This window comes from Garra rufa, chromosome 22 (assembly GCF_049309525.1).
Source record: "Garra rufa chromosome 22, GarRuf1.0, whole genome shotgun sequence".
Lineage (NCBI taxonomy): Eukaryota > Metazoa > Chordata > Actinopteri > Cypriniformes > Cyprinidae > Garra > Garra rufa.
This window is the reverse complement of record NC_133382.1, coordinates 9,056,980-9,077,079: the sequence shown is the minus strand read 5'-3', so window position 1 is coordinate 9,077,079 and position 20,100 is coordinate 9,056,980. Positions and strand designations below refer to the sequence as shown.

The window sequence follows — 20,100 nt, the reverse complement described above, 5'->3', positions numbered from 1 at the left end:
TGACGAGCACAAGGCTGGAGATCATTATGTCAGGCTGATTGGGTTAGAATGGCAGACTTGACATGTTAAAAGGGGGGTGATGCTTGAAATCATTGTTCTTCCATTGTTAACCATGGTGACCCGCAAAGAAACGCGTGCAGCCATCATTGCGTTGCATAAAAATGGCTTCACAGGCAAGGATATTGTAGCTACTAAGATTGCACCTAAATCAACAATTTATAGGATCATCAAGAACTTCAAGGAAAGAGGTTCAATTCTTGTTAAGAAGGCTTCAGGGCGTCCAAGAAAGTCCAGCAAGCGCCAGGATCGTCTCCTAAAGAGGATTCAGCTGCGGGATCGGAGTGCCACCAGTGCAGAGCTTGCTCAGGAATGGCAGCAGGCAGGTGTGAGCGCATCTGCACGCACAGTGAGGCCAAGACTTTTGGAAGATGGCCTGGTGTCAAGAAGGGCAGCAAAGAAGCCACTTCTCTCCAAAAAAAAAAACATCAGGGACAGATTGATCTTCTGCAAAAAGTATGGTGAATGGACTGCTGAGGACTGGGGCAAAGTCATATTCTCTGATGAAGCCTCTTTCCGATTGTTTGGGGCATCTGGAAAAAGGCTTGTCCGGAGAAGAAAAGGTGAGCGCTACCATCAGTCCTGTGTCATGCCAACAGTAAAGCATCCTGAGACCATTCATGTGTGGGGTTGCTTCTCATCCAAAGGACTGGGCTCACTCACAATTTTGCCCAAAAACACAGCCATGAATAAAGAATGGTACCAAAACACCCTCCAACAGCAACTTCTTCCAACAATCCAACAACAGTTTGGTGAAGAACAATGCATTTTCCAGCACGATGGAGCACCGTGCCATAAGGCAAAAGTGATAACTAAGTGGCTCGGGGACCAAAACGTTGAAATTTTGGGTCCATGGCCTGGAAACTCCCCAGATCTTAATCCCATTGAGAACTTGTGGTCAATCCTCAAGAGGTGGGTGGACAAACAAAAACCCACTAATTCTGACAAACTCCAAGAAGTGATTATGAAAGAATGGGTTGCTATCAGTCAGGATTTGGCCCAGAAGTTGATTGAGAGCATGCCCAGTCGAATTGCAGAGGTCCTGAAAAAGAAGGGCCAACACTGCAAACACTGACTCTTTGCATAAATGTCATGTAATTGTCGATAAAAGCCTTTGAAACGTATGAAGTGCTTGTAATTATATTTCAGTACATCACAGAAACAACTGAAACAAAGATCTAAAAGCAGTTTAGCAGCAAACTTTGTGAAAACTAATATTTGTGTCATTCTCAAAACTTTTGACCACGACTGTATAATAAAATTCCAACATAATAAAATAAAATAAAATAGACTGGGATTTAAATAACAACAGTGTGAATGTAAAGTTAACTTAGACTCTAAGAGAAACATCCCTAGTGTATAATAAATTTCCAACATATTAAAATAAAGTAAAAAAATAAATAAATAAATAAAATGAGATCTAAATAACAACAGTGTGAATGTAAAGTGGACTGTGACTCTAGGGAAACATTCCTATTGTATAATAAAATTCCAACTTATTAAAATAAAGTAAAAAATAAATAAATAAATAAAATGAGATCTAAATAACAACAGTGTGAATGTAAAGTGGACTGTGACTCTAGGGAAACATTCCTATTGTGTAATAACATTGCAAATTTAAAATAAAATAAAATGGACTGGGATCTAAAAAACAACAGTGTGAATGTGACGTGGACTGAGACTCCAGAGAAACATTTCAATTGTATAATAAAATTTTAACATAAAAATAATGTAAAATAAAAAAGTGTGAACATATGAGACGATGAATCCGTCCATACTTTGTTTGTGGAGGAAGGGTGTAAGTCATCTCTTTACCTGGAGTGCTGGCAGGACTGGCCAGGGAGTTGGGCCAGAGATTGGGGCTGGGTGATCCAGAGGTGGATGTTTGTAATGGGCTGATGGAGCTGTTAAGAGCGTTCAGAAGGGAGTTGGTGGAGGGTCCTGTCATGGAGGCTGTCGTAGGTCCTAGAAGACCTACAGGTCAGACAAAAAAAAGAGACATTAAATAAACACATAAAAACTATTTCAACATAAGACATATTCTGAACACTTAAAGGAATAGTTCAGAAATGAAATCTGCAACAAATTTACTTACTCTTAAACTGTCTAAGATGAATGAGAGCTTTTTTCTTAATCAGAACATATTTGGAAAAAATCAGCATTACATCATTTGCTCAGCAGTGAATGGGTGCCGTCAGAGTCCAAACAGCTGATTTGCTTCTTACCAACATACAGCTGATTTGCTTCTTACCAGCATGCAGCTTTTCATTTCACAAGATGTTAATTGATTGAAGTGGTGTGGATTTTTTGTGGATCATTGTGATGTTTTTTTTAGCCTTTTGGACTCTCATTCTGGTGGCACCCATTCACTGCAGAGGATCCATTGGTGAGCAAGTGATATAAAGTTAAATTTATCCAAATCTGATCTAATTTTAGTCATTTAGACTTCTGACTAAGTTTATTTAGTCACATTTTAGCAGGGAGCAAGAAATAATAAGTGATTACTTTATAGGGAAAAAATAATCTTCATTTTTTCTCTGTACTTTTCTTTGGTGCAAAGAAAAAAAAATGCAAAACTCATGTAAAACTAAAACTTTAGGTCCACGCAGAAGTCTAAGACAACTGGTTTAGTCAGCAGAACAAGCAATGGCATAGTAAGTGATTAATTTAATGCATACCTGCATAATAATATGTATTATATATATATATATATATATATATATATATATATATATATATATATATATATATATATATATATATATATATTATGGCTCTATTAAATTAATTTTATTTTTTCACAAATTCCGTTTTGTTTTTTTTACCAAATTCAGCTTTTTTTTTCATTTAAATTTTTCTAGAAACTGTTTTTTCCCATTTTAAATTTTCTAGACTGTGTTTTAATGGTTAGATTAAAATAATCTTTTTAATTGAATTAATTAAATATAATTAATCTTTTTAATCTAATTATTTTAATTCATTAGACTTGCACAATTTCACAGCAGTTTAATAAAAGTCTAACAAAAATAGCATTTTTTAGGCCCTGTGAAATATGTTTCATTCTCAACTTCATGTTTCTGTGCTTTGCATTCATTTTTTGGATTCCATTTTAATGGCTTTATTAAAGTTTAATAATTTAGTCAGCAGAACAAGCAGTGGCATAGTAAGTGGAAGTAGTAATCCTGTTATACGTTGCACCCACTTACATGCCTTTCAGCAAAACAATTAGGACTACTGGGAGTATGTTACATAACCTCATTAATATTCACAACTCAAGCTGACAATAATCTCTCCCTCGCTTTTTATATTGTTTCCACACCCCTGCATTTTAGACTTTTAAATACTGTAAAGTGTACTCCAGTTTCAGACCACAAAAAAAAACAAAAAACACTATTCTTTATGAAAATTGAATCAGATTTATGTATTTAATTAATCTCAAGTTTATTACAAGAATAAATGTACTGTTGTTTTACCCAGGCTGGTGAGGCCGAGGCCAGCAGATGCCAGGATGTCGAGCCCAACGGGGCAGCTGAGAGATGGAGGTGGAGCAGGGGCGGACGGAGGACTGCTGCTGTTACTGCTGATGATGCTGCTGGTGCTGATGGGGACTGATACGCCACTGCTCTCCAAACCCAACAGGTAACGCCTGGCCTCATACATATTCAGAGCGTTCCTCTCCACACTCTTCACTATCACTGACTGACAGTTGAGAGAAGAAGAGACTAGAGTTTAGAAATCAGCTCCCGTCCACTAGTAGGTGCTATATTTTATTAGTACAGTGTTTGTTTGGTGTCATTCCAAAAACAGCAACAGCAGAGTCCAGCAAAACAAGTTTTAGCAACAATACTTCTGCCATACTTTTAATGAAGGTCCATTCACACAAAGGACAATAACTTTAATGATAAAAATGAGTCATTTCTGCTGCTTAGATTCACTAGGAAGAAAGTTCTGATTTTGGTATGCTTTCATGTAACATCAAATTCTTTTATTTCCAAAAATCAATGGAAATTTTATTTCTCACGATCCATTTAATTCTTGGAATACGAGTTTGAGGTTCAAAAGCTCTATTAGTGGTGAACTTGTTGAACTGAAATGAATCTGAGCGTGGAGGTTTTCTGTGGATGTGCTGAAATTCTACACATTTCCCCTCTCAATTGGAAGTATATACAGTACTTCCTTCTTGGCAAATGTGCTGTATATACTAGTCAAGGCTGCTACTGTAGCAAAGTATTAGCAGAGTGAAAGAAGAGAAGCCAGAGGCATCTACACAAATCACCGAAATGGAAAAACAGGGGTTTGTACTAAGACTGATAATTTACAGTGCTGCCATTCAGCCTAAAACACAGGATAGGATTTCACCCTTGACCATGACCAAGGACGTGAAGCGTTCCCAGTTTCCACATCCTGCTAGTAAGCCACCCACAAATCCTATACATTCCATACATTACTTTTACAAGACTAGGCGTCTTAATTTTAAGCCTTTGAAAGAACTAGGCCTTAATGCTTGATCTGAGGATACAAGGTGTCTTACATGGTGGCATCAAAAATCTCGAGACTTATGCTTAAAAATGTATGAATGTTTTTTATATTACACTACTGGGACTACTGGTCAGTAAGAATTTTTTTGAATGTTTCTGAAATCTCTTATGCTCATTAAAAATGCATTTAATTGAGAAAAAATATAGTCAAGACAATTACAAATCTGAATATGCTTTAAAATGTAATTTGATGCAAAGCTGAATTTTCAGCATCATTACTCCAGTCTTCAGTGTCACATGATCCTTCAGAAATTATTCTAATATGCTGATGTTGCTGAAGACACATTTATTATGATTATCAACGTTGAATATGCTGCTATTTACTCAGGGCTCTATGAGATATGTTTTATTTTTTTCCAAATTCCATTTTTTTTCCATTTAAATTTTTCGGGATTAAATTTTTTGGCAATTAAAATTTTTCTAAACTCTGATTTAACGGTTAAATTAAAAATAAAGTAAATAAATAAAAAAAGCATGTCTAATTAATTGAAATAATAAAATGCATACATTTTTACTGCAATTTATTAAAAGTTTAAGGCCCTGTGAAATACTTTTTTGTCAAATAAATTTTTTTAACCAAATTCTGTGTTTTGCGTTCATTTTCTTGATTCCATTTTAATGGTTTCATTAAATTGAATAATCAGAAGCATCTCCAATTAATTGATTTCATAAAAAAGAATTTATTTTTATTTATTTATTTTTATTTTTTATTTTTCCAGAAATACTGTGTTGTTACTGGCATTACCAGTCAAACATTTTTGGACAGTAAGATTTTAATTTTTTTTTTAAAGAAGTCTCCTCTGCTCACCAAGCCTGCATTTATTTGATCCAAAGTACAGCAAAAACAGTAAAATGTTAATAAAATAACTGGTTTCTATTGGAATATATTTTTAAATATAATTTATTCCTGTGATTCCAAAGCTGAATTTTTAGCATCATTACTCCAGTCACATGATTCTTTAGAAATCATTCTAATATTCTGATTTGCTGCTTCAAAAAACATTTATTATTATTATCTTGTAAACAGCTGAGTAGAATTTTAAATATCTTTATCATCACTTTTGATCAATTTAAAGCATCTTTGCTAAATAAAAGTATTAATTTCTATAACCCCCCCCTCCCCCCCAAAAAACCCAACAAAATAAATAAAATAAAATAAATAAATACGTAAATGATACTGACTTCAAGCTTTTGAATAGTATAGTGTATAATGTTAATAAAGGTTTTTATTTCAGATGAATGCTGATCTTTGGATCTTTCTTTTCATCAAAGATTCCTGAAAAAATGTACTCAACTGTTTTAAATATCAATAATAATAAAATGTTTTTAAACAGCAAATCAGCATATTAGAATGATTTTTGAAAGATCACGTGACAATGAAGACTGGCGTAATGATGCTGAAAATTTAGCTATTCTGATCACAGGAATAAATTACATTTTAAAATATATTCAAATTGAAAGCAGTTATTTTAAATAGTAAAAATATTTCACAATATTTCTGATTTTGCTGTATTTTTAATCAAATAAATGCAGGCTTGGTGAGCTAAAGTGTTCAAAAACTTTTGACTGGTAGTGTATTTGTTAAAAAAAATACAAATTTTATTATTATTAGTAGAATCATTACACTAAGTAATATATTTTTGTCACAGTTTCTTCAAGTTAAACCAAACGTTTATTTTGACGGGTTCCTGTGAAGACCCGTCATGTTTAAATAGCCTTTTTGCAGTTTAATATTCACATACACTAGTCCACATTGTGTTTTAATTGAAGTATACTTCTAAATGAAGTATTTAGACACATTCACTAAAAATCACTATGAAACTAGTTCATTAAAAGTCATTGCCCAAAGGTCTCAAACATAAGAAATGAGTTCTGAGAAAGGCTCAAAAAGGTCAGGTCATTTGAGTTTTTGACTGTGAGTGTGCTAACCTTGCTGGGTTGCTTGGGTTTGGGTTTGACACTAATGAACACATCAAGCTGCTCCATTAGGGAAGTAATGCACTGCGGTTCCACCTCGATGTCCTCTTTGATATCAAACATCAGCACCAGTGGCAGGCAGCCCTGCGGAAAGCACAAGGAAGAAAGCAAGAAAAAAAAAGAAATGAACACAGTTTTTCTACACCGCTGTAAATCATTCATACAGTCAAACTTTAAGTGTTTCAAGGACTCTACTGGCCTCGGTCCTAAAGCAGCAAAGCTACAGTTATTCAGCAGTGATCCATCACCTACTTCTCATGTTGAAAAGAAAAACAGCAGCAGGTACTCCAGGCGTAAGGCTTTCATTTACAGGGCCTTGACCTTCTTTTTCCTCTCCCGACACAGCTAACTCAGCAGGCAGCGAAGAAACTGCTACATATGCAGGAAAAGTTCTAAAGACTAGATTGTGTGGTGGGAAGCTTGCTATGACAGTCTTATTTGTGAATGCTAAAAATGTCTTTAATGGATCTAAATTGAGCCAAAAACTGTGAATAAATTATTCTTGAGTACTGTCTCTTCCCTCTGCCTCCAGCAGAGCATTTAAATCAGGACTTGCGGGAACAGACGGGACGATATCTGTCTCCAGAGAGGACCGCAGTGTGGTGGAGGGCTAATTATTTTGCTTTCAGAGCGAGGAAATGCTCTCCACTTGTGTGTTCCTTAAAAGAACTGTGTTTTTCTTCTGGTCCTTGTCAGTTTAATATTGTTCTGTGTTGGTTGGAGATCATTTATTTGAACAGGACCACCACATAATGAGACAAACCAGAGTCACTATTTGTGTGATGGCTTGAGGGAAGATGAGATGAGATTAGATGTGAGTAGAAAGAACTAAAGCTTCACATTTTCTGAAAAAAAAAAAAAAAATAAATAAAAAATCCATGCTTGTACGTGCAAAATTCAGCTTGACAACATTTGCAATAAATTCTTGTCCAGTAGATCAGGACAAACAAAATGAGCATGTCATTGACCCTATTACTGGAAAACAAGAGCAGAACAGTAAAAAGATTCATTGCATTGGAATTTTTCCACCCATTTTTTTGCCCAACAAGTCTGAACGCCTGGAAAAACAGCACACTTTTCTTCAACGAGCTGCACAAATTGAAGTGTCATTCATATCGGTAGCAGGATGTAACACACAGATACAATATCTCACAAAAGTGAGTACACCCCTCACATTTCAGCAACTATTTTAGCATATCTTCTCAAGGGACAATACTATATAAATGAAACTTGGATATATTTTAGAGTAGTCAATGTGTAGATTTACTGTCCTCTGAAAATAACTCAACATACAGCAATTATTATCAAAATAGCTGGCAACAAAAGTGAGTACACCCTAAGTGATAACACCCGTATGTTTTTTAACCACGCAAAGCCATGTCCTATTTATCATGTTTGTTTTTGTGTGCTTGACAGGACCATACAAAGTTGTGTATCTTGTATTAGAGGGGTTATAATGAGGTGCTTTAAGTACAATTCTCTCATACTGACCACTAGATGTTCAACATGGCATCTCATGGAAATGAACTCTTTGAGGATTTGAATATTAGAATTGTTGCTCTCCACATAGATGGCCAAGGCTATTAGAGCTTCAGTAACACCCTAAAACTGAGTTACACTACAGTGGTCAGGGTCCTACAGAGGTTTTCCAAGATGGGTTCCATTCAGAACAGGCCTCGCAAGGGTCGATCAACGAAGTTCTGTGCGTCAGGTGCAGATCCTGGCTTCAAAAAACAGATGCATGAGTAGAAGTTGCAGAGTTGCAGAAGTAGAAGGTCTTGTCAGTGCTCAGACCAAACGTTACGCACTGCAACAAGTCAGTTTGAATAGGCGTCATCCCAGAACGAAGCCTCATCTGAAGCTGGCTCACAAGAAAGCCTGCAAACAGTTTGCTGAAGACAACCTGTTCAAGAGCATGAATTACTGGAACCATGTCCTGTGGTCTGATGAAACTATAAGATAAACTTGTTTGGCTCAGATGGTGTCCAGCATGTGTGACGATGCCCTGGTGTGGAGTACCAAGAAAATTGTGTCTTGCCTACAGTCAAGCATGGTGGTGGTAGCATCATGGTCTGGGGCTGCATGAGTGCTTCTGGTACTGGGGAGCTGCAGTTCATTGAGGGAAACATGGATTCCATTATATACTGTGCATTCTGAAGCAGAACATGATGCCTTCCCTTCAGAAACTAGGTCGAACGGCAGTTTTCCAACAAGATAATGATCCCAGACACACCACAAAGATGACAACTGCCTTGCTGCGGAAGCTGAAGGTGATGGGGTGGCCAAGTATTTCTCTAGACCTGAACCCTATTAAGCACCTGTGGGACATCCTCAAGCGAAAGGTGGAGAAGCACCACGTGTCTAATGTCCATCAGCTCCGTGAGGAGTGGAAGAGGATCCCAGCAACAACCTGTGCAGCTCTGGTCAATTCCATGCCCAAGATGATTAAGGCAGTGCCAGATAACAATTGTGCTAACACAATATATTGTGTACAATATAATGTACTCACTTTTGTTGCCAGCTATTTTGACAGTAATGGCTGAATGTTGAGTAATTTTCAGAGGACAATAAATCTATACTGCTATACAAGCTGCACATTGTCTACTCTAAAATATATCCAAGTTTCATTTCTATAGTATTGTCCCTTGAGAAGATATACTAAAATGTTTGCTGAAATGTGAAGGGAGTACTCACTTTTGTGACGACATTGTATACAGAACAAACTGATCTCTCACCATCAGGTACTGGCGAGCCAGACACACAGAGTCGATGGTGCCCTGCACGTAGACAGTGGATTTCTTCTGCGGGCAGTTGGGGTCTGGGAAGTGGACCTGCGCTCCTGTGCGCTGCATGATGTGTTTGATGTTGCTGCCATTGCGGCCCATCATAAAGAGGTGGTGCTGGGGCGCGATGTCAAGCTGTGTGCTGACTGTGATGGCGCTGGCAAGGCTGCCCGCAAGGTGCTCCAGTAACACCGCCGTGCCTCTCTGCAATAACACCAGGGTTGGAAATTAATGGGGACCTGGGGCAAAAATGCCACTGAAATAAACAAAACTGCCTAGGAATGTGAAAGTAACGAGGCAAAAAATGCCCCTGCTCAACTAAATTGAATCCATTACTATAACTGTCAAAATCAAAATTAAATATGAAAATGTATAAAATATGTTGATTGCAGCATTTTGAGTAACTGTTTTGGATGGAGGACCATTTCTGCCATGGGATAAAAAAAACAAGGTGATTTTTTATTTTTGCAGATACCTGTTTATACTTTCCAGTTTTTACTTTTTTTGAGTTTATATCTTGCAATTCTGACTTTTACTCTTAGAATTGTGAGTTTTTATCTCAGAATTTATGTTGCAATTTTGAGTTTACATTTTGCATTTATGGCTTTTTTTTCTCAGAATTGCAATTGTGAGTTTATAGACTATTATGGAAGCTTGTTTCCACCACTGAATAAAAAATAAAACTGTTTATTTCACAATTTAGATTTTTTGTCTTGTAATTACGAGTTTACATCTCACAATTCTGACTTTATGCCACACAATTGCGAGTTTATATCGTGCAATTCTAACTTTTTTCTTAGAATTGTGAGTTTACATCTTTATAGCACACAATTGTGAGTTATAAAGTCAAAATTGTGAAATATAAACTTGCTTTTGTAAGAAAATATCAGATTAAAAAAAAACTGAATTCTGACTTGCAATTATTTATTTATTTTTCTCAGAATTGTGAGATATAAATGCACAAATGTGAGTTTATACATCAAAATTGCAAGTTACAATGTTGCAATTCAGAGAAAAAAGTCATATTGTAAGATGTTATCATTTATTGTAAATTGTAAGATGAATTGTAAGTTTAAAACTTAAATAATGTCTGAATTGCGAGATGTTAATTTAGAATTATGAGTTTTTAACTTTTAATTGCAAGATATAAACTCACAATTCTGAGAAGAAAAGTGAACTGAGATGTAAACTTGTAACTGAGAAAGAAAGAGACTTTAAAGAGATTAAAAAGATAAAAAAAGAGATTTTCAAATAAAAAAGGTTTACACATAGTCCATAAGAGAAAATAATAGATTAATTTATAAAAATGACCCTGTTCAGAAGTTTACATACACTTGATTTTTAATACTGTGTTGTTACCTGAATGATCCACAGCTGTTTAGTGATAGTTTGTTTAGTGATAGTTGTTAATGAGTCCCCTGTTTGTCCTGAACAGTTAAACTGCCCGCTGTTCTTCAGAAAAATCTTTCAGGTCCTACAAATTCTTTGGTTTTTCAGCATTTTTGTGCATTTGAATGCATTCCAACAAAGACTGTATGATTTTGAGATTCATCTTTTCACACTGAGGGCAACTGAGGGTTCAAACACTCACTGATGCTTCAGAAGGAAACATAATGCATTCAGAGCAGGAGGGTGAAAACTTTTGGAATTTGAAGATCAGGGTAAATTTAACTTAAACATAATACCTTATGTAGCTTCTGGAGGACAGTACTAAACGAAAAAATATATTTAGGCAAAATAAGAAAAACATACACATCCTCATCCTGTTCAAAAGTTTACACTCCTGGCTTTTAATGCATCACTTCTCTATCTGAAGCATCAGTGAATGTTTGAATCTTCTGTAATAGTTGCATGTAAGTCCCTCAGTTGTCCTCAGTGTGAAAAGACGGATCTCAAAAAGCTGCGGATCATTCAGGTGACAACACGGTATTAAGAATCAAGTGTATGTAAACTTGTTTTCTCTTGTGGACTATATGTAAACATCTTTTATGTGAAATATTTCTTAGATTCTGCAAGGTGTATGTAAACTTTTGAGTTCAACTGTACATCTAATCAGGTAATTATAAAAATCGCCTCTACAAAGGTAAAAATATAATCAAATCAATCAAATATTGCCCCTAAAGGGAAAAGTTACTTTCTGACCATGAAAACTTGAACACCTCACAGACAGCTTTTTCAAACTCACGTCAATCAAAACCACTCTGGTTGCGATTTGCCAACATGACTGGTGCTTTTTGACACTAATGGAGCGTGTTTTAGCAAACAAGAACTTCTTTATGTTCTTGCTTTTCCATCTGGCATATACGACCCTGAGAATGGCCCAGACCGGGGAGTTTCTTTCAGCGCACCATAAAACTAGGGCAAGAGAGGAGAGGCAGAGGGGCTCTTTTGGGGTTCCTTTCTGGCCGTGTTCGTAGGCGGTTTTGGCACGGAACTCCTCACTCCGGCTCTCTACACATACCAGGCATAGCCAGCAGCCCACAGGACAGCTCCAGCCCTAGACCCTTCCCCAAGACCAGAGATGGAAGAAGATTCTCTTCCCACACTAGACCCTCAGTCTGAAGTGTTGCCGGCAGTCATTAGCACAACATAAAGAATTCAGCGCCACCGGCAAACACCACAGACACTCAGAGATCAAAGGTTGCGTAGGTGTGTGCTGGAGGATTTACTGTGATCTTCTCTGGAGCTAATGGATAATCTAAAGGGTGTTCTCATTAGAGGAAGAGAATGTTTTGCGTACATATTACCCCAAAGGAATATTGCTTTAAAATTTGGGGTTTCTGCAGGTTTTATCAAGGTAAATTGAATACTTTTAAAAGTCATTTTTAAAATCAAGTCAATATGTTCAATAGCAAATTTAAAATACAACTTTGTACAGACACACCAATTTGCAATATCAAGCAGCAAAACTAGCTGTTTTGTACAGCTAAAAATAGCTGGACGCGGATGAAACCGGAAGCCAAACCCATAAAATGTACAAATGGCCGTGCCCACTCTTACGGGAGGAAAAGGTGGATAAATAAAAATGAATGGCGATTTAATTATTAATAATTGATCAAAATGAGTTTATGATAAAAAAACAAACAAAAACAAAACAAACATCCACAAATGGACTTAAGAAAACAACTTAATGCAAAGGGAAAATGCATTTTTAAATTCCATTTACAGATGTTTGTTCTTGTTTAAAAAGAAACAAAGACAATTTGTTCAATTTCTTAGAAAACAAGATTTCATAACTTCGTTTTGCTTCTCAAATATCTTAATTTAAGGACGTTTCGATATTTGTACTGGAAAGCAAGACCAAAATACTGAGGGAGATATTAATTTTTAGCAATGCATGAAATATTTTACCTTTTTAAGACCTTTTTAAAGTCTTATTTTGTGGAATGGTGATTTAAGTCTTTTAAGTCTTGATATACCCTGATATTTTAAGTTTTTGTTTTCTCATAAAAATCTATCTGCTTCTCAGATTTTTGTCCTGAGAAAAAACTCAAGTAATCTCACATTAATCCCCTCTAAGATATCGCAACAACGTCACACACTGTGCAATAGTCTTATTCTGTGATAACTCTCTTTTGTCTGTTGTTTCGAGTTTCAGTCATTTTAGGAGAACTATCTGAGACAAAATTAAGTTTTGTGTTTTGTGATTGAATTCTTTATGAACAACAAAGCAACAACAACATAACATTCAGCACTTTTGACATATCTTAAACGTCACAGAACATGTATACCAATTTAAAAGCTGTCCCCAGAAGTCTATAACATTTTCACAACCATCCTAAATTGAAAATACTAAATAAATAAATGATTAAAAAATGAATAAATAAAACTGATTTTAAAAAAGTTTAAAATCATGTCAAACCAAACTGTTGTCAGACTGTTCATCATATGATGTGGTTCATATGGATTACTTTTATGATTTTTTTTTTCAAGTGTCAGTGTTTTGCGGGAATGTATGGACAAAATTATGAGAGAATACAGAATTTTAATTTTGGGGTGAACTAACCCATAAAGTGCTATATCTGAATATACAAAAATGAAAATGAGATATGAGAGCTGCTTTGGAAGGAAAGATGTTATAAGTAGTTTAAGTTGAATATTGAAAGTTAATATTTAAATGAAGTGATGTATTATATGGGAAAAAATCTGCAACAAGATTTTGCCCCATATATGTGTCTCACCTTCACGGCCGCAGCATTATTCTGTGAGCCCCGCACTACTCCTGTCGCTCCATAGAGTCTGGACCTCTGTTTGAAGGCCACAGTGATGTTGTACGTCTGGGAGATGTGCTGGATGGCAGGAGAGCTGGGATCAGGGTTCAGCTGTACTATGACTGGCAGCTCAAACATCAACACCAGCGGGAGTAACTCCTGAAAGAAGACCAACAAACCCATCAGTTATTATAGTCATTAGACTGATGTCAATTTAGTGATTTCTGCTGGTGACAGGTTAGGATAATGAGTAATGAATCAACAGACCCAAACTGGTTCAAATGGCCTTTTCTTTTTTGGAGAGCATATCAAAAGATTTTAATACAAAGAGACAGAATAGAGTAAACAGGAAACCGATTCAAACCCATGTCTCCCACATAAGCAACAGCCCAAAATAGTGCTTTTAATTGCATTAAATGTGAGTGGCACCAGAGTGAGAGTCCAAATAGCTGATAATAACATCACAATAATCCACATGTAATCCATTCGATTCTAGTCCATCAATTAATATTTTGTGAATTAAAACACTGCATGTTTGCATGAACAAACTCATCAAGATTTTTTGGACTTCAAACCATTGCTTTCCACTATCCATAATGAAGCACCGTTTTTAAGCAAAAATAATCCAAAAATAGTTGTAAACAAATATGTCAGTGGATTCTGATGTGAGAGGACAACAGGGCATTGACTTTTTTTCCACTGGAGAAAGCATTCCTATGGATTATAAACTCATGTTTTGGCCAGAAGTGAAATCCTTTATGGATATCTTTTGATTTTTTGGACTCTCATTCTGACGGCACCCATTCACTTCAGAGGATCCAATGGTGAGCAAGTGATGCAATGCTAAATCTCTCCAAATCTGTTGCGATGAAGAAACAAACTCATCTATAAATAGGATGGCCTGAGGGTAAATACATTTTCTGCAAATTTTCATTTTTGGTTGAAGGCTTCAAGAATGTAACTCTTGCTCAAGAAACTCTTGCTTAGCTGTGAGCAAGACTGCAATTTTGTGAATATAGCCACAGTTGAGGAAGAGAGCAACTGTAACTGATGCACACAGTCTACAATTAGTTTGGCACGTAATGATTTTGATAACGGGAAACAAGAAACGGATGGAATTGATGATGGAATTGCGACTTTTTATCTCACAATTCTGACTTTTTTCTTAGAACTGTGATATATAATTGTACAATTGCGAGTTATAAAATCAGAATTGCTATATATAAAGTCAGAATTGTAAGATACAAACTTGCAATTGCGAGAAATAAACTAGAAATAAAATAGATGCGAGTTATAAAGTCCAGTTCTGATATGTTTTCAGATGTTTCTCAGAATTCTAACTTATATAACTTGCAACACTGACTTTATCTCTCAGAATTGCGAGTTTATATCTCAATTCTGACTTCATTTCTCAGAATTGCGAGTTTATATCATGCAATTCTGACTTTATAGTTTGCAACACTGACTTTATCTCTCAGAATTGCGAGTTTATATCTCAATTCTGACTTCATTTCTCAGAATTGCGAGTTTATATCATGCAATTCTGACTTTATAGTTTGCAACTCTGACTTTATTTCTCAGAATTGCAAGTTTATATCTCAATTATGACTGCATTTCTCAGAATTGCGAGTTTATATCTCGGAATTCCGACTTTATAACTCGCAATTGCAAGTTTATATCATGCAATTCTGACTATATAACTTGCAACTCTGACTTTATTTCTCAGAATTGCGAGTTTATATCTTGGAATTCTGACTTCATTTCTCTTGTATGGAAGCTCATTTCTGCCACTGAATAAAAAAAAAGTTATTGCTACTTTTTTCTCAGAACTGTGAGATATAAACGCACAATTGCGATTTAAAGTTTGACTTTATAACTCACAATCGCGAGTTTATATCACACAATTGTGAGTTAAAAAGTCGTAATTATGAGATATAAACTCGCAATTCTGAGAAATAAAGTCAGAGTTGCAAGTTATGAAGTCAGAATTGCATGATATAAACGCGCAATTGCGAGTTATAAAGTCAGAATTCCGAGATATAAACTAGCAATTCTGAGAAATGAAGTCAGAATTGTAAGATATAAACTCGCAATTCTGAGAAATAAACTCAAACTTTAACTCGCAATTGTGCGTTCATATCTCACAATTCTGAGAAAAAAGTAGCAATGACTTTTTTTTATTCAGTGGCAGAAACAAGCTCACATACAAGATAGTACGTGCTAGGCTTTAAATGTAAACAACATGGTTTACTCTGAATGAATGCTAGTCAGAATTATAATTACTGCTACCAGGGCATTTGACAGACATTCAAGCCATGAAGTCTTTAGAAACAAAGCGGAATAAGCAAATATTTCCCATCATTCTATGGTGATTTAGGGTCATCAAGGGCCCAGCAAACAGTGCCTTACCAAACTAAATTGGTAAACAGAATGAATGGGCCAACCCTTAAAAATGTGGCTCTGATCAGTCCCATATGCTGTGGGGGCTCCGCTCACCCATATTCTGTACCGGGGGCCAAAATGAAAGACATTCTCTGCCTCTTTAGATGTGGTCGGGACAGTCACTCTCCCTTTAGACAAGGAGATGTTTATTAGGTTCAACTTTAGCTAGGAGCAGGGTATCCAGCTTTGGAATTCCAATCATTCATCTTTGTTAATGGTTCTCCTCATTCTTGAGTTATTAAAACCATAACCATGGTTATTTTTAACCAAAGGCTTATGCTTCGGCTATGAGCGGAGCTTTCCAAACAAAAACCTCCTGTGCTTTTGTTTTGCTTATTGTTAATAAGGAATTTGGAAGGGAGTACTGTATTCTGATCCTTTACAAACAAGAGGGCTGAGCTTTCCTCTGACCTTCTGCACAATCAATAACTTTTGTATTTGTGCTCTGTTTTCACAGACAACATGTATTCGAAGAGCAAAGAAGATGCTCTGTGGATCATTTTTAATTAAAATTAACTCGACTTAGCAAGGCTAAACTTTAAACAGGCTAATCGCTCAAGCATCAAGCGTTGGGTCATGGCCAAACATGCAGGGTCTCACACACAAACATGCAGTACAAACACAAGGTCAATGATACAATGCTCAACGTTTGAATACAACTTTTCTATGATGATGTTTTTAATTTTTTGGATTAAAATAATTTGGGGCCATAACATAGTGTTCTTAAAGGGATAGTTCACCCAAAAATGAAAATTCTGTCATTGTTAACTCATCCTCATGTCGTTCCAAACAGCTGATGGTAGCCATTGACTTCCATAGGATTTTTTTTCATACTATGGAAGTCAATGTCTACTATTAACTGTTTGTGTTCAGCAGAAGAAAGAAACATTAGGGTGGGTAAAAGGTAATAATTGTTCATTTTTGGGTAAACTCTGCCTTTAAGTTTAGAATAATATTGTATTATTTTGACTTCAAGTTCAGATAATTTGACCTTTTATAACAAGGATAGTTCAGACTGTAAAATGTTATGTGGTTGTGCCATTTCCCAAAATATAAGGATTTTTATTAATGAATTATTTTGTGATGTACAGCACCAGTCAAAAGTTTTTGAACAGTAAGATTTATTTTTTTTAAAGAAGTCTCTTCTGCTCCCCAAGCATGCATTTATTTGATCCAAAGTGCAGCAAAACAGTAACATTTTAAAATATTTTTGCTATTTAAAATAACTGTTTTCTATTTGAATATATTTTAAAATGTAATTTATTTCTGTTATTTCAAAGCAGAATTTTTAGCATCATCACTCCAGTCACATGATCCTTCAGAAATCATTCTAATACTCTGATTTGCTCAAAAACAAAACACTTATTATTATTATTATTATTTTCAAAACAGCTGAGTAGAATTTTTTCAGGTTTCTTGATGAATAGAAAGTTCAGAAGAACAGCATGTATCTAAAATAGAACTCTTTTGTAACATTATAAATGTCTTTATAATCACTTTTGATCGATTTAAACAATCCTTACTAAATATATATATATATATATATATATATATATATACCGACTCTAAGCTTTACAAACACTTTTTTATTTCAGATAATTGCTGATCTTTGGATCTTTCTATTTATCTAAGAATCCTGGAAAAGAATGTACTCAACTGCTTTAAATATAAATAATAATTTTAGGCTTGATCACAGGAATAAATTATATTTTTAATTATATTCAAATAGAAAGCAGTTATTTTAAATGGTAAATACATTTTACAATATTACTGCTTTTGCTCTATTTTGGATCAGATAAATGCAGAAGAGAATTCTTTAAACAACTTTAAAAATCTTACTGTTCAAAACCTTTTGACTGGTAGTGTATATAAAAAATAAAAATGTACAAATAATTAAAAGAAACTATATTATTATTATTTAAAAATAATAATAAGACTGAAATATGTTACTTATATATAATATACACTTTTTATATAGACTTTTGTTACAAAAGTTGTAAGTTGTTATACCACATTTTTAGAGTCATTTATTTTGAAGATTTTCTTGAAAATGGCACAACATTTTATCAAAACCACCACAAATGCAATTAAAAAATGTTAATATATATATATATATATTTTTTTTTTTTTTAACTTTATTGTTAATGCTGTTATTTATCATTGACCTTTGTGCAACATTAAGATTAAACAGATCCAAAAGTAAAAATCATTTACTCATCATATAAAGTGATCTTATCTCTTTATAATACTTGGGGTTAAACCACTCTGTGGATTTGTTTTATCTTTTAACCTTTGGTTACCTGGGCTTTTCATTGAGAGACAGAAAACCTCAGGTTTCATAAAAAAAATCTTAATTTGCATTCTAACTTTACCACAACAATCTCAGCTGGCCTGAAAAGAGACTTCAAACTTGACTTGAGGTTAAGTGGGAGAATTATGCTCGCGCTATACCATTCACATGGGCGTAACGGCATAATAAAGCATTAAAACGGCTGTGGGTGAAGATCTTTTGAAGAGAAAAAAAGAGGAAAAAGTGGAGATGATTAGGTGGTCAAGAGAAGAATTCCCAGCAGTTCTGGTCACGCGAACGAGTACGAGGAAAAGTGCGGCTGCCCCACTAACATCCTTCCCTCAAATGTACATTTCACCCACAGAACTTTATATGTTTTGGACATGAAAAATGGAGCAGCCTGGTTTTTCAAAGGTGCTCATTTTATACAAATTGCTTCGTGAAACAATAGTGAAGGCTGGTGTGGAACGTCCTCGAGTTAATTGGGGCTCGGTCTTTGTGCAAACACTAAGGGAGCCCGCTGTGCTTGAATGCTTTGGCTTGTTTTTCTTGGTTCTTTCTGAGGAGGAAGCACGTGTGCGGAGCCCTGGCGCTGGTGAAATCGGAGGAGAGAGTTTGGACGGATTAGGCGACACCCGGCCAAACAGTCAAGATATCACTAAAACGGCAGTTTCAAACCAACTTCAATTGGCACCATGTGTTCCGCATCAAGCCATTATTGAAGCTGAGACCTAAGACCTTGACTGTCAAAAGCGTCTTACAATCTTCCGATTTCTCATGTTTTATCCTATTAAAAGGCTTTTGTCTATACAGCCGGGTTGAAAGAAACCGGTGGTGTTTATGCCATTGAAATGGATTGAAATGGCTGTAATGATTATGACATACCAACGGAGGGCAGCAGTTCTGATTCAAGCACTAGAAACATTCAGAGAAAGATTTCTGATTGTTGTGTTGCTGGGATGACCACTGGGATGCCGAGGAATGTGTTTATCTCATCCAAAAAATCATTTACAGTAACACCCCCTGTACCTGTCAGCTTCCTCAAGATAAAAAACAGACTCCCACTTCTACTTCCTGCCTTTATCGCAGAAAAACACAGACGTTCGGAATTATATTATGAATGTTTATTTACCCGAATTCGGGCTCTGGCAGCCTCCACTCCTCCTGGCTGGCCGGCTATGGACACCTGCAGAAACACATATGTTCATGGAGAAACAAGTTATCCAAGTGCATCATCATTTGGTAAATACTAAATATTCAGCTTCAATTTTGCTCTATTCCTCACACAAAGCTATCTGAGCTCAACCCGATTTTCATTTCAGGTTGACGTCAGTTTGACGTTGGGTTCTGACGTCAACCCGATTTTCATTTTTAACCAAAATGCAACGTCTTTCCAACGTTGGAGGTTGATTACAATCTGACGTGAAACAAGAAAATCACATGTATTTACATGGAGAACAAGTTATCCAAGTGCATCATCATTTGGTAAATACTAAATATTCAGCTTCAATTTTGCTCTATTCCTGACACAAAGCCATGGAATAATAAAATAATAAAGAGTTTGAATATTCCTCTCTGAATTTTTTATTTGACTTTCCACAGAAAAAACAAAGTCATGTGTTTGGAACGGCATGAGGCTGAGTAAATGGTTTTCATTTTTTGCGTGAACTAATCCCTTAAGTATGAAAAAAATACCAGTCAGCCAAATGTTATCATGCGAGCACCACTAGGAGGTGAAATTTCTTCATTCTAGCCTGGCTGGCTCTCATTCACCTGTCAGCAAGTACCAGCCACTCTGAAAC

The 20,100-nt window shown here is 35.6% G+C and overlaps 1 protein-coding gene across 1 annotated transcript in view; it reads right to left on the bottom strand.

The window, feature by feature from the left end:
• The window catches only part of bicc1b (BicC family RNA binding protein 1b), a 102,776-nt gene that overhangs the window by 26,040 nt on the left and 56,636 nt on the right, over positions 1-20,100 (bottom strand). The window contains exons 5-10 of the mRNA XM_073828428.1: positions 19,431-19,484; positions 13,537-13,725; positions 9,308-9,559; positions 6,525-6,656; positions 3,531-3,756; positions 1,873-2,031 (exon numbers count right to left, since the gene is read on the bottom strand). Of these exons, the coding sequence (XP_073684529.1) occupies positions 1,873-2,031; positions 3,531-3,756; positions 6,525-6,656; positions 9,308-9,559; positions 13,537-13,725; positions 19,431-19,484 (1,012 nt within the window). The remainder of the gene's footprint in view (positions 1-1,872; positions 2,032-3,530; positions 3,757-6,524; positions 6,657-9,307; positions 9,560-13,536; positions 13,726-19,430; positions 19,485-20,100) is intronic.